Source organism: Notolepis coatsorum (assembly GCF_963971535.1).
Source record: "Notolepis coatsorum genome assembly, chromosome: 1".
NCBI classification, from domain to species: Eukaryota; Metazoa; Chordata; class Actinopteri; order Aulopiformes; family Paralepididae; genus Notolepis; species Notolepis coatsorum.
In genome coordinates this window covers 321,028,586-321,039,773 of record NC_140165.1, presented here as the reverse complement: position 1 = coordinate 321,039,773, position 11,188 = coordinate 321,028,586, and the positions used below count along the sequence as shown (strand labels likewise).

Here is an 11,188-nt window from a genome sequence, read left to right as displayed (position 1 = left end):
GTAAATGACAGTAAATGACCAAGTATGGCTTTGTCAGTATTCCAATGTACAGTGTACAGTGTCCCGCACCCACCCCCTACCCAACCCCCCCCCCCCCCCCCCCACCGCCAATGTACAGTCCCCCCCCCCCCACCCACCCAACCCCACCCCACCTACCCAACCTCCTCCAATGTACAGTTTATATGTCAAATGTATATACACTCTTTTCTGGACACTTTTTGTATCACAAACAGTACTGTATTTGCAAATCTGGTATGTCATAAATGTATAGATGTAGCAGTACTGTCTATCTGTATGTCATATATGTTATGATGAATTGAAAATGGGGGACCCTGATGTAAACAAGACGAAAGTCTTTCTCGTCTGCATCCTCTTAACAGTTGTATGTATTGAGCTGTACTATACTGTACCCATTCTGCAATCTGTTAATAAAGTTTTCAATCAATCTATCAGTGTTTCACAGTTTCACTGTTTTCATTGTGTTTTCACAGTTTTCATTGTTTTCACTGTGTTTTTACTGTGTTTTCATTGTGTTTTCACTGTGTTTTCACTGTTTTCATTGTTTTCACTGTGTTCTCACCATGTTTTCACTGTGTTTTCACCATGTTTTCACTGTGTTTTCACTGTGTTTTCACTGTGTTTTCACTGTGTTTTCACCATGTTTTCACTGTGTTTACATTGTGTTTTCACTGTGTTTTCACTGTGTTTTCACCATGTTTTCACTGTGTTTTCACCATGTTTTCACTGTGTTTTCACTGTGTTTTCACTGTGTTTTCACCATGTTTTCACTGTGTTTTCACTGTGTTTTCACCATGTTTTCACCATGTTTTCACTGTGTTTTCACTGTGTTTTCACTGTGTTTTCACTGTGTTTACATTGTGTTTTCACTGTGTTTACATTGTATTTTCACTGTGTTTTCACTGTGTTTTCACCATGTTTTCATTGTTTTCACTGTGTTTTCACTGTGTTTTCACCATGTTTTCACTGTGTTTTCACCATGTTTTCACTGTGTTTTCACTGTGTTTTCACCATGTTTTCACCATGTTTTCACTGTGTTTTCACTGTGTTTTCACTGTGTTTTCACCATGTTTTCACTGTGTTTTCACTGTGTTTTCACCATGTTTTCACTGTGTTTTCACTGTGTTTTCACCATGTTTTCACTGTGTTTTCACCATGTTTTCACTGTGTTTTCACCATGTTTTCACCATGTTTTCACTGTGTTTACATTGTGTTTTCACTGTGTTTTCACTGTGTTTTCACCATGTTTTCACTGTGTTTTCACTGTGTTTTCACTGTGTTTACATTGTGTTTTCACTGTGTTTTCACCATGTTTTCACTGTGTTTACATTGTGTTTTGACCGTGTTTTCACTGTGTTTTCACCATGTTTTCACTGTGTTTTCACTGTGTTTTCACCATGTTTTCACTGTGTTTTCACTGTGTTTTCACTGTGTTTTCACTGTGTTTTCACCATGTTTTCACCATGTTTTCACTGTGTTTTCACTGTGTTTTCACTGTGTTTTCACCATGTTTTCACTGTGTTTTCACTGTTTACATTGTGTCTCTAGGACTCAGTCTGGAAGCCGTGTCAGACCCCGCTGGCTGCAGGCGAAGTTACCCTACGTTTCCTATTTGCTTCAGGAAACCAGCGACTGTAACAAAGACGGCCACTGTTGACTTTATGTGAGAAGCAACGAGGAGTCGTGCTTCTCCGAGGACAGCTGTGCGGCAGAACATTAAATGTGATACAGTCACCATGACGCCCCGTCTGGCTCTCGCAGCGAATAGCAGGATTCACGTTTTCAGAATTCTAGAAAAGTCCAATATATACGCTGACATCATCATTACATCATGTTCCCCCAGGCCTCCTCCTTTCTCACGGAGCACACGTCTGAGGAGCAGAGAAGAGGAGAGACCCCCAGAGAGACCAGCAGAGACCAGCAGAGACCAGCAGAGACCCCCAGAGACCAGCAGAGACCAGCAGAGACCAGCAGAGACCAGCAGAGACCAGCAGAGACCAGCAGAGACCAGTAGAGACCCCCAGAGACCAGCAGAGACCAGCAGAGACCAGCAGAGAGACCAGCAGAGACCAGCAGAGACCAGCAGAGACCAGCAGAGACCAGCAGAGACCAGCAGAGACCAGCAGAGACCAGCAGAGAGACCAGCAGAGACCAGCAGAGACCAGCAGAGACCAGCAGAGACCAGCAGAGACCAGCAGATACCCCCAGAGACCAGCAGAGAGACCAGCAGAGACCAGCAGAGACCAGCGCAGAGACCCCCAGAGAGACCAGCAGAGACCAGCAGAGACCAGCAGAGACCCCCAGCAGAGACCAGCAGAGACCAGCAGAGACCAGCAGAGACCAGCAGAGACCAGCAGAGACCAGCAGAGACCAGCAGAGACCAGCAGAGACCAGCAGAGACCAGCAGAGAGACCAGCAGAGACCAGCAGAGACCAGCAGAGACCCCCAGAGAGACCAGCAGAGACCCCCAGAGAGACCAGCAGAGACCAGCAGAGACCAGCAGAGACCAGCAGAGACCAGCAGAGACCAGCAGAGACCAGCAGAGACCAGCAGAGACCCCCAGAGACCAGCAGAGACCAGCAGAGACCAGCAGAGACCAGCAGAGACCCCCAGAGACCAGCAGAGACCAGCAGAGACCAGCAGAGACCAGTAGAGACCAGCAGAGACCAGCAGAGACCCCCAGAGACCAGTAGAGACCAGCAGAGACCAGCAGAGACCAGCAGAGACCAGCAGAGACCAGCAGAGACCAGCAGAGACCAGCAGAGACCCCCAGATTGGAGTGGGTATGAGGTCCAGCTGGCATGTAGTCGGACGGTTCGACGTTACCAGTGTCAGGGTCTCGGCGTCAGTAATGGGAGAGAAAGATGACAGAGTGAAGGATGAGGTTCTCAATTCAGTGTTTGGAATGGGTGGGGGGGGGGGGGGAGGAGCTGCGGATGTTCTCCACTTTTTCCTCAAAGAAGATCACAAAGTCTTCTGCAGAGAGAGATGAGGGAGGAGGGGGTGGGGGGGGGGGAGTGAGGAGGGAGGACATGGTAGCATGCAGTTTGCGAAGGTTCTTGGCAGAGGCCTCGATCCTATGGTGAAAGAAAGAAGCTTTGGCATTAGTAATGGTTTTGGAGAATGTTAACAAGAGGTTGTGATATGTGTCGATGTCAGCAGTGAGGCGTGACTTTCTATACTTCCTCTGGGCCGCTCTCAGGACCTGTCTTTCTACCCTCACTGCGTCTGTCAGCCATGGACTGGGTGGGGAGCGGCGGGCAGGTTTCTCAACGAGGGGACAGAGCTTGTCGAAGGAGGTTGAGAGGGCGAGAGGAGGGTGGAGGTTGAGAGGGCAGAGAGGAGGGTGGAGGTTGAGAGGAGGGTGGAGGTTGAGAGGGCAGAGAGGAGGGTGGAGGTTGAGAGGAGGGTGGAGGTTGAGAGGGCAGAGAGGAGGGTGGAGGTTGAGAGGGCTGAGAGGAGGGTGGAGGTTGAGAGGAGGGTGGAGGTTGAGAGGGCAGAGAGGAGGGTGGAGGTTGAGAGGGCTGAGAGGAGGGTGGAGGTTGAGAGGGCAGAGAGGAGGGTGGAGGTTGAGAGGAGGGTGGAGGTTGAGAGGAGGGTGGAGGTTGAGAGGAGGGTGGAGGTTGAGAGGGCAGAGAGGAGGGTGGAGGTTGAGAGGAGGGTGGAGGTTGAGAGGGGGGAGAGGAGGGTGGAGGTTGAGAGGGGGGAGAGGAGGGTGGAGGTTGAGAGGAGGGTGGAGGTTGAGAGGAGGGTGGAGGTTGAGAGGGGGGAGAGGAGGGTGGAGGTTGAGAGGAGGGTGGAGGTTGAGAGGAGGTTGAGAGGAGGGTGGAGGTTGAGAGGGTTGAGAGGAGGGTGGAGGTTGAGAGGGTTGAGAGGAGGGTGGAGGTTGAGAGGGTTGAGAGGAGGGTGGAGGTTGAGAGGGCAGAGAGGGTGGAGGTTGAGAGGAGGGTGGAGGTTGAGAGGGCAGAGAGGAGGGTGGAGGTTGAGAGGGCTGAGAGGAGGGTGGGAGGTTGAGAGGAGGGTGGAGGTTGAGAGGAGGGTGGAGGTTGAGAGGAGGGTGGAGTTGAGAGGGCAGAGAGGAGGGTGGAGGTTGAGAGGAGGGTGGAGGTTGAGAGGGGGGAGAGGAGGGTGGAGGTTGAGAGGGGGAGAGGAGGGTGGAGGTTGAGAGGAGGGTGGAGGTTGAGAGGAGGGTGGAGGTTGAGAGGGCTGAGAGGAGGTGGAGGGTGAGAGGAGGGTGGAGGTTGAGAGGGTTGAGAGGAGGGTGGAGGTTGAGAGGGTTGAGAGGAGGGTGGAGTTGAGAGGGCAGAGAGGGTGGAGGTTGAGAGGAGGGTGGAGGTTGAGAGGGCAGAGAGGAGGGTGGAGGTTGAGAGGGCTGAGAGGAGGGTGGAGGTTGAGAGGAGGGTGGAGGTTGAGAGGAGGGTGGAGGTTGAGAGGAGGGTGGAGGTTGAGAGGGCAGAGAGGAGGGTGGAGGTTGAGAGGAGGGTGGAGGTTGAGAGGGGGGAGAGGAGGGTGGAGGTTGAGAGGGGGGAGAGGAGGGTGGAGGTTGAGAGGAGGGTGGAGGTTGAGAGGGTTGAGAGGAGGGTGGAGGGTGAGAGGAGGGTGGAGGTTGAGAGGGTTGAGAGGAGGGTGGAGGTTGAGAGGAGGGTGGAGGTTGAGAGGGCAGAGAGGAGGTGGAGGTTGAGAGGAGGGTGGAGGTTGAGAGGGCAGAGAGGAGGGTGGAGGGTGAGAGGAGGGTGGAGGTTGAGAGGAGGGTGGAGGTTGAGAGGAGGGTGGAGGTTGAGAGGGCTGAGAGGAGGGTGGAGGGTGAGAGGAGGGTGGAGGTTGAGAGGGCAGAGAGGGTGGAGGTTGAGAGGAGGGTGGAGGTTGAGAGGGCAGAGAGGAGGGTGGAGGTTGAGAGGGCTGAGAGGAGGGTGGAGGTTGAGAGGAGGGTGGAGGTTGAGAGGAGGGTGGAGGTTGAGAGGAGGGTGGAGGTTGAGAGGGCAGAGGAGAGGTGGAGGTTGAGAGGAGGGTGGAGGTTGAGAGGAGGGTGGAGGTTGAGAGGAGGGTGGAGGTTGAGAGGAGGGTGGAGGTGAGAGGGCAGAGAGGAGGGTGGAGGTTGAGAGGGCAGAGAGGAGGGTGGAGGTTGAGAGGAGGGTGGAGGTTGAGAGGAGGGTGGAGTTGAGAGGAGGGTGGAGGTTGAGAGGGCTGAGAGGAGGGTGGAGGTTGAGAGGGTTGAGAGGAGGGTGGAGGTTGAGAGGGTTGAGAGGAGGGTGGTGGTTGAGAGGGTTGAGAGGAGGGTGGAGTTGAGAGGAGGGTGGAGGTTGAGAGGGCAGAGAGGAGGGTGGAGGTTGAGAGGGCTGAGAGGAGGGTGGAGGTTGAGAGGGTTGAGAGGAGGGTGGAGGTTGAGAGGGTTGAGAGGAGGGTGGAGGTTGAGAGGGTTGAGAGGAGGGTGGAGGGGAGAGGAGGGTGGAGGTTGAGAGGGGGAGAGGAGGGTGGAGGTTGAGAGGGGGTGAGGAGGGTGGAGGTTGAGAGGAGGGTGGAGGTTGAGAGGAGGGTGGAGGTTGAGAGGGTTGAGAGAGGGTGGAGGGTGAGAGGAGGGTGGAGGTTGAGAGGGCAGAGAGGAGGGTGGAGGTTGAGGAGGGTGGAGGTTGAGAGGGGGGTGAGGAGGGTGGAGGTTGAGAGGAGGGTGGAGGTGAGAGGAGGGTGGAGGTTGAGAGGGTGAGAGGAGGGTGGAGGTTGAGAGGGTTGAGAGGAGGGTGGAGGTTGAGAGGGTTGAGAGGAGGGTGGAGGTTGAGAGGGTTGAGAGGAGGGTGGAGGTTGAGAGGCAGTGAGGGTGGAGGTTGAGAGGTGGGGGAGGTTGGAGGGTTGAGAGGAGGGTGGAGGTTGAGAGGGCAGAGAGGGTGGAGGTTGAGAGGAGGGTGGAGGTTGAGAGGGCAGAGAGGAGGGTGGAGGTTGAGAGGAGGGTGGAGGTGAGAGGGGGGAGAGGAGGGTGGAGGTGAGAGGGGGGTGAGAGGAGGGTGGAGGTTGAGAGGAGGGTGGAGGTTGAGAGGAGGGTGGAGGTTGAGAGGGTGAGAGGAGGGTGGAGGGTGAGAGGAGGGTGGGGTTGAGAGGGTTGAGAGGAGGGTGGAGGTTGAGAGGGCAGAGAGGGTGGAGGTTGAGAGGAGGGTGGAGGTTGAGAGGAGGGTGGAGGTTGAGTGGGCTGAGAGAGGGGTGGAGGTTGAGAGGAGGGTGGAGGTTGGAGGAGGGTGGAGTTGAGAGGAGGGTGGAGGTTGAGAGGGGGTGGGGTGAGAGGGCTGAGTGGGAGGGTGGAGGTTGAGGGGTTGAGTGGTGGGTGGAGGTTGGGAGGGTTGAGAGGAGGGGTGGAGGTTGAGGGAGGGTGGAGGTTGAGAGGGAGAGGGAGGGTGGAGGTTGAGAGGGTTGAGAGGAGGGTGGAGGGTTGAGAGGAGGGTGGAGGTTGAGAGGGCAGAGGGAGGGTGGAGGTTGAGAGGGTTGAGAGGAGGGTGGAGGTTGAGAGGGTTGAGTGGAGGGTGGAGGGTGAGAGGGTGTGTGGAGGGTGGAGGTGAGGGGTTGAGAGGGGGTGGAGGTGTGAGAGGTTGAGAGGGGGGTGGAGGTTGGAGGGTTGAGAGGAGGGTGGGGTTGAGGGGGTTGAGTGGAGGGTGGGGTGTGAGAGGGTTGAGTGGGGGTGGGGTTGGGGGTTGAGAGGGGGTGGAGGTTGAGAGGGTTGAGGGAGGGTGGAGGTTGAGAGGGTTGGGGTGGGTGGAGGGTGAGAGGGGGTGGTGTGGAGGGTTGAGAGGAGGGTGGAGGTGGGGGTTGAGGGGGGTGGAGGTTGAGAGGGGGTGGGGTTGAGAGGGTTGTGGAGGAGGGTGGAGGTTGAGAGGGAGAGAGGGTGGGAGGTGGAGGAGGGTGGTGGTTGTGAGGGCAGAGAGGAGGGTGGAGGTTGAGAGGGGGGTGGAGGTTGAGAGGGGGGGAGGTGGGTGGAGGTTGAGAGGGGCAGAGAGGGTGGGGTGAGAGGAGGGTGGAGGTTGAGAGGGTGAGAGGAGGGTGGGGTGAGAGGGCAGAGAGGGTGGAGGTTGGAGGGGGTGGGGTTGAGAGGGAGGAGGAGGGTGGAGGTTGAGAGGGGGGGGAGGTTGAGAGGGGGGAGAGGAGGGTGGAGGTTGAGGAGGGGGGAGGAGGGTGGGTGAGGGAGGGTGGAGGTTGAGGGAGGGTGGAGGTGTGAGGGTGGTGGAGGGTGGAGGGTGAGAGGAGGGTGGGAGGTGGGGGTTGGAGGGGGTGGGGTTGAGGGAGGGTGGAGGTTGAGAGGGAGGAGGGAGGGGGAGGTTGAGAGGAGGGTGGAGGTGAGAGGGGGAGAGGAGGGTGGAGGTTGAGGGGGGAGGGGGGGTGGAGGTTGAGAGGAGGGTGGAGGTTGAGAGGAGGGTGGAGGTGGTGGGGCTGAGAGGAGGGTGGAGGGTGAGAGGAGGGTGGAGGTGAGAGGGTTGAGAGGGGGTGGAGTTGGAGGAGGGGTGAGGTTGAGAGGGCTGAGAGGAGGGTGGAGGTTGAGAGGAGGGTGGAGGTGAGAGGAGGGTGGAGGTTGAGAGGAGGGTGGAGGTGTGAGGGGGGGAGGGTGGAGGTTGAGGGGGGTGGAGGTGGGAGGGTGGGGAGAGGGTGAGAGGAGGGTGGAGGTTGGAGGAGGGTGGAGGTGAGGGAGGGTGGAGGTTGAGAGGAGGGTGGAGGTTGAGAGGAGGGTGGAGGTTGAGAGGGCTGAGAGGAGGGTGGAGGTTGAGAGGGTGAGAGGGGGTGGAGGTTGAGGGTTGAGAGGGGTGGAGGTTGAGAGGAGGGTGGAGGTTGAGAGGGCTGAGAGGAGGTGGAGGTTGAGAGGGCAGAGAGGAGGGTGGAGGTTGAGAGGGTTGAGAGGAGGGTGGAGGTTGAGAGGGTTGGAGGAGGGTGGAGGTTGAGAGGGTTGAGAGGAGGGTGGAGGTGAGAGGGTTGGAGGGGGTGGAGGTTGTGAGGGTTGAGAGGAGGGTGGAGGTTGAGAGGGTGAGAGGAGGGTGGAGGTTGAGAGGAGGGTGGAGGGGGAGAGGAGGGTGGAGGGGGAGAGGGAGCACAGGTTGCATCTGACTGAGACGGTTTGAATTGGAGTGGAGGGCTTTCGGTTAAGAGTTAGTGAGAAGGATAGATAACTCTGTGTGTGTGTGTGTGTGTGTGTGTGTGTGTGTGTGTGTGTGTGTGTGTGTGTGTGTGTGTGTGTGTGTGTGTGTGTGTGTGTGTGTGTGTGTGTGTGTGTGTGTGTGTGTGTGTGTGTGTGTGTGTGTGTGTGTGTGTGTGTGTGTGCTCACATAGAAGTAATGAAGGAGTAACAGGTGGATCCCAGCCGTTTATAATCATCCACTGCCTCCCTGTGGTTGAAACCAGAACTCAGGAGAGCCGGACATTGTAAACTGTTTGGCCACAGCGCCCTCTGGGGTGAAGACATGTACTCACAGCAGTTGAATGGAAAAACCATGGAGAAAAAAGGAGATCCGGTGATGTTTCATTCAACTAAGCTGTGTTACACATTAGGAGCTCTCATGTGGACCTAATAATATTAATAATAATAATAATAATAATAATAATAATAATAATAATAATAATAATAATAATAATAATAATAATAATAATAATAATAATAATAATAATAATAATAATAATAATAATAATAATAATAATAATAATAATAATAATAATAATAATATAATAATAATAATAATAATAATAATAATAATAATAATAATAATAATAATAATAATAATAATAATAATAATAATAATAATAACAATAATAATAATAATAATAATAATAATAATAATAATAATAATAATAATAATAATAATAATAATAATAATAATAATAATAATAATAATAATAATAATAATAATAATAATAATAATATATTGTGTTGTGAACCCAGATCATTATAATGACATCTGTGTGTGTGTATTGTACCTCTGCCAGGTCATACCAACTATCACATTATAAATAATAGTTGGTCTATTAACCAACTATTCTGCTTGTATGTGTATAAACTGGGACTATATTACAGCGTATAGAAGACACATGATGAAGGAGAACGCTTTGTTTTAAAAGCTGCAGTTATTTTTTTCACCTGGTGTTTGACCACCAGGGGTGCTGCCGTGCAGCGCGGTGACCTTTGACAGAGTCCCATCGTTAGGTAAAAGCTCTGCTGCCTCAGAGAGGGCACCTGGAAGGTCAAGACACACGGTCAGCTGTGGAAGCGCAGGAGGAGGTCAGGGGTCATCTGGCCTGCTGTGGGAATGTGAGAATCAACTCCGTGAGGAACCGAGGAACCGTGAAGAAAATAGTATCGGCCCCTGTTTACAGGCTCAACATGCTGCCATAGTTAGTGGCATGGAAGTTGTGATCATGTTTTAACCCTTTCACTGCCACACGACACGACAGAAGGTTAACCCTTTACTATCACACAACCGACGGTCGCTGTTGTGTGGCAGTGAAAGCGTTAACCTTATGTGTATTGTCGCAGTGAAAGGGTTAACCGTTTTGGTAGCACGGCAGTGAAAGGGTTAAAAAGATATATAAAAAATAAAGAAATGACTGAAACTGACTGGTCAGGACATTCAGTGGAATACATATTATCTGGTAATAATGGTTACACATTATATATATATATATTCCAGCAATACAAAGGGAGGCAGGAGATGAACACATTAAATGTATTTGGTGAACAATGTTCCACATGGCTGCAGTTATTATAATAACCATGAAGTCAGCCTGTGAGCGACACTGTCCTCGCTAGGTCTTTAGTGAGCGCTTCCTTACCTTCGCTGCAGGGTATGTCTGTCTGGGAGTGTTGCATAGTATTGCATATTTTTATACAGAATCAAACCGCACTTTTTATTTACTTCTATTTGATCATTTCTAATTACTGGATGAAACTGTAAACCTATTGGGGGACGCTAGATCCTAACGTGAAACACTGTGCTTTACCTCACATCGCTACCTCTCTGTCGTTGTTCTGCTGTGAAGCACTTGAACTCTGCAACCTCTGTATGAAAAGTGCTATAGAAATAAAGTTATTATTATTACTTATTTATTTTACATTTATTTTGATTTATTTTGGATTTCACGACGACGGGGGTTTTTGTTCTTGATTTATTGTGACGTTTCTTCTCGACACGATGGGGGACATTACCGTGTGATTTCGGGGGCTTTTTATACAAATACATTTGATTTGAGATTTCTCTGCTGAGATGTGGAGCCTCAGGGCCGGAGAACACGACCTCTGAGTGACCTCTGAGTGACCTCTGAGTGACCTCTGAGTGACCTCTCTCCGAGCCTCCCGTCCAGGAGACCCAGCGCCTCCTTCAGCGCTCCTCCTCCTCCGAGCAGCCGAGGCCGACATCCGCTGGACGACACAGACGGACAGACGTGACGTTGGACAGAACACCTGACAGGGCCGTGTGGCACAGGGGGGGGCCGATGGACGGTGGTGGAACCGGCTCCCCAGGGCCCCCCGGGCGAGGGGGGGGCTCCCTCAGAGAGAGCGACTAAAAGGGTTGTTTGTTGCACGTTTAACCCTTTCACTGCCACACGACAGAAGGTTAGCCCTTTACTATCGCACAACCGACGGCGATGCTCCATCATTAGCACGATGGAGCTAATGATGCTAATGATGGAGCATCGCCGTCGGCTGTGTGATAGTAAAGGGCTAACCTTCTGTATTGTCACAGTGAAAGGGTTAAGGCTTCAAATGTTACTATTGGGGAAAAAACAAGGACATTTTATGAAGGTAATAATAAATAATAATTTATTTAATTTGTACAGCGCTCCTCAGGAACCCGAAGTCGCTGACAGTAGGCAGAGAAACAGCAACAACAAAGAAACAAAAGGAACCTGAGACCACAGGAAACAGCAGCAAACATCACAACAGGGTGGAGTCAAAGTCAAAGTTATGTTTATTGTCGTTCTTCCATCGACATGGCGGCACGAGACACAGCACTCAGGTCACATTTAATATTAGATCAACTAGAATAAAGACTCAAATAAATACTGATCCTCACGACAGGCGTCACGCAACCGACCTGTAGGGGTCGCTGTCCACAACGTCCAGATTACCACCCATCGACTTCCCACCCGCTGGCTCTGCCAAATGAGCCGGTATGACGGCCGGCCCAAGCCGGAGGCAACGCCGACAGCCGGA

General features: G+C 52.6%; 1 protein-coding gene across 1 annotated transcript in view; it reads left to right on the top strand.

Moving 5' to 3' along the window:
• Positions 1 to 10,166: 10,166 nt before the first annotated feature.
• The window catches only part of LOC311226606 (A disintegrin and metalloproteinase with thrombospondin motifs 15-like), a gene marked incomplete at its 5' end in the record, with an annotated part of 25,571 nt that continues 24,549 nt past the window's right edge, over positions 10,167 to 11,188 (top strand). Inside the window, 2 exons of the mRNA XM_084312025.1 lie at positions 10,167 to 10,181; positions 10,336 to 10,474. Of these exons, the coding sequence (XP_084168151.1) occupies positions 10,167 to 10,181; positions 10,336 to 10,474 (154 nt within the window). The remainder of the gene's footprint in view (positions 10,182 to 10,335; positions 10,475 to 11,188) is intronic.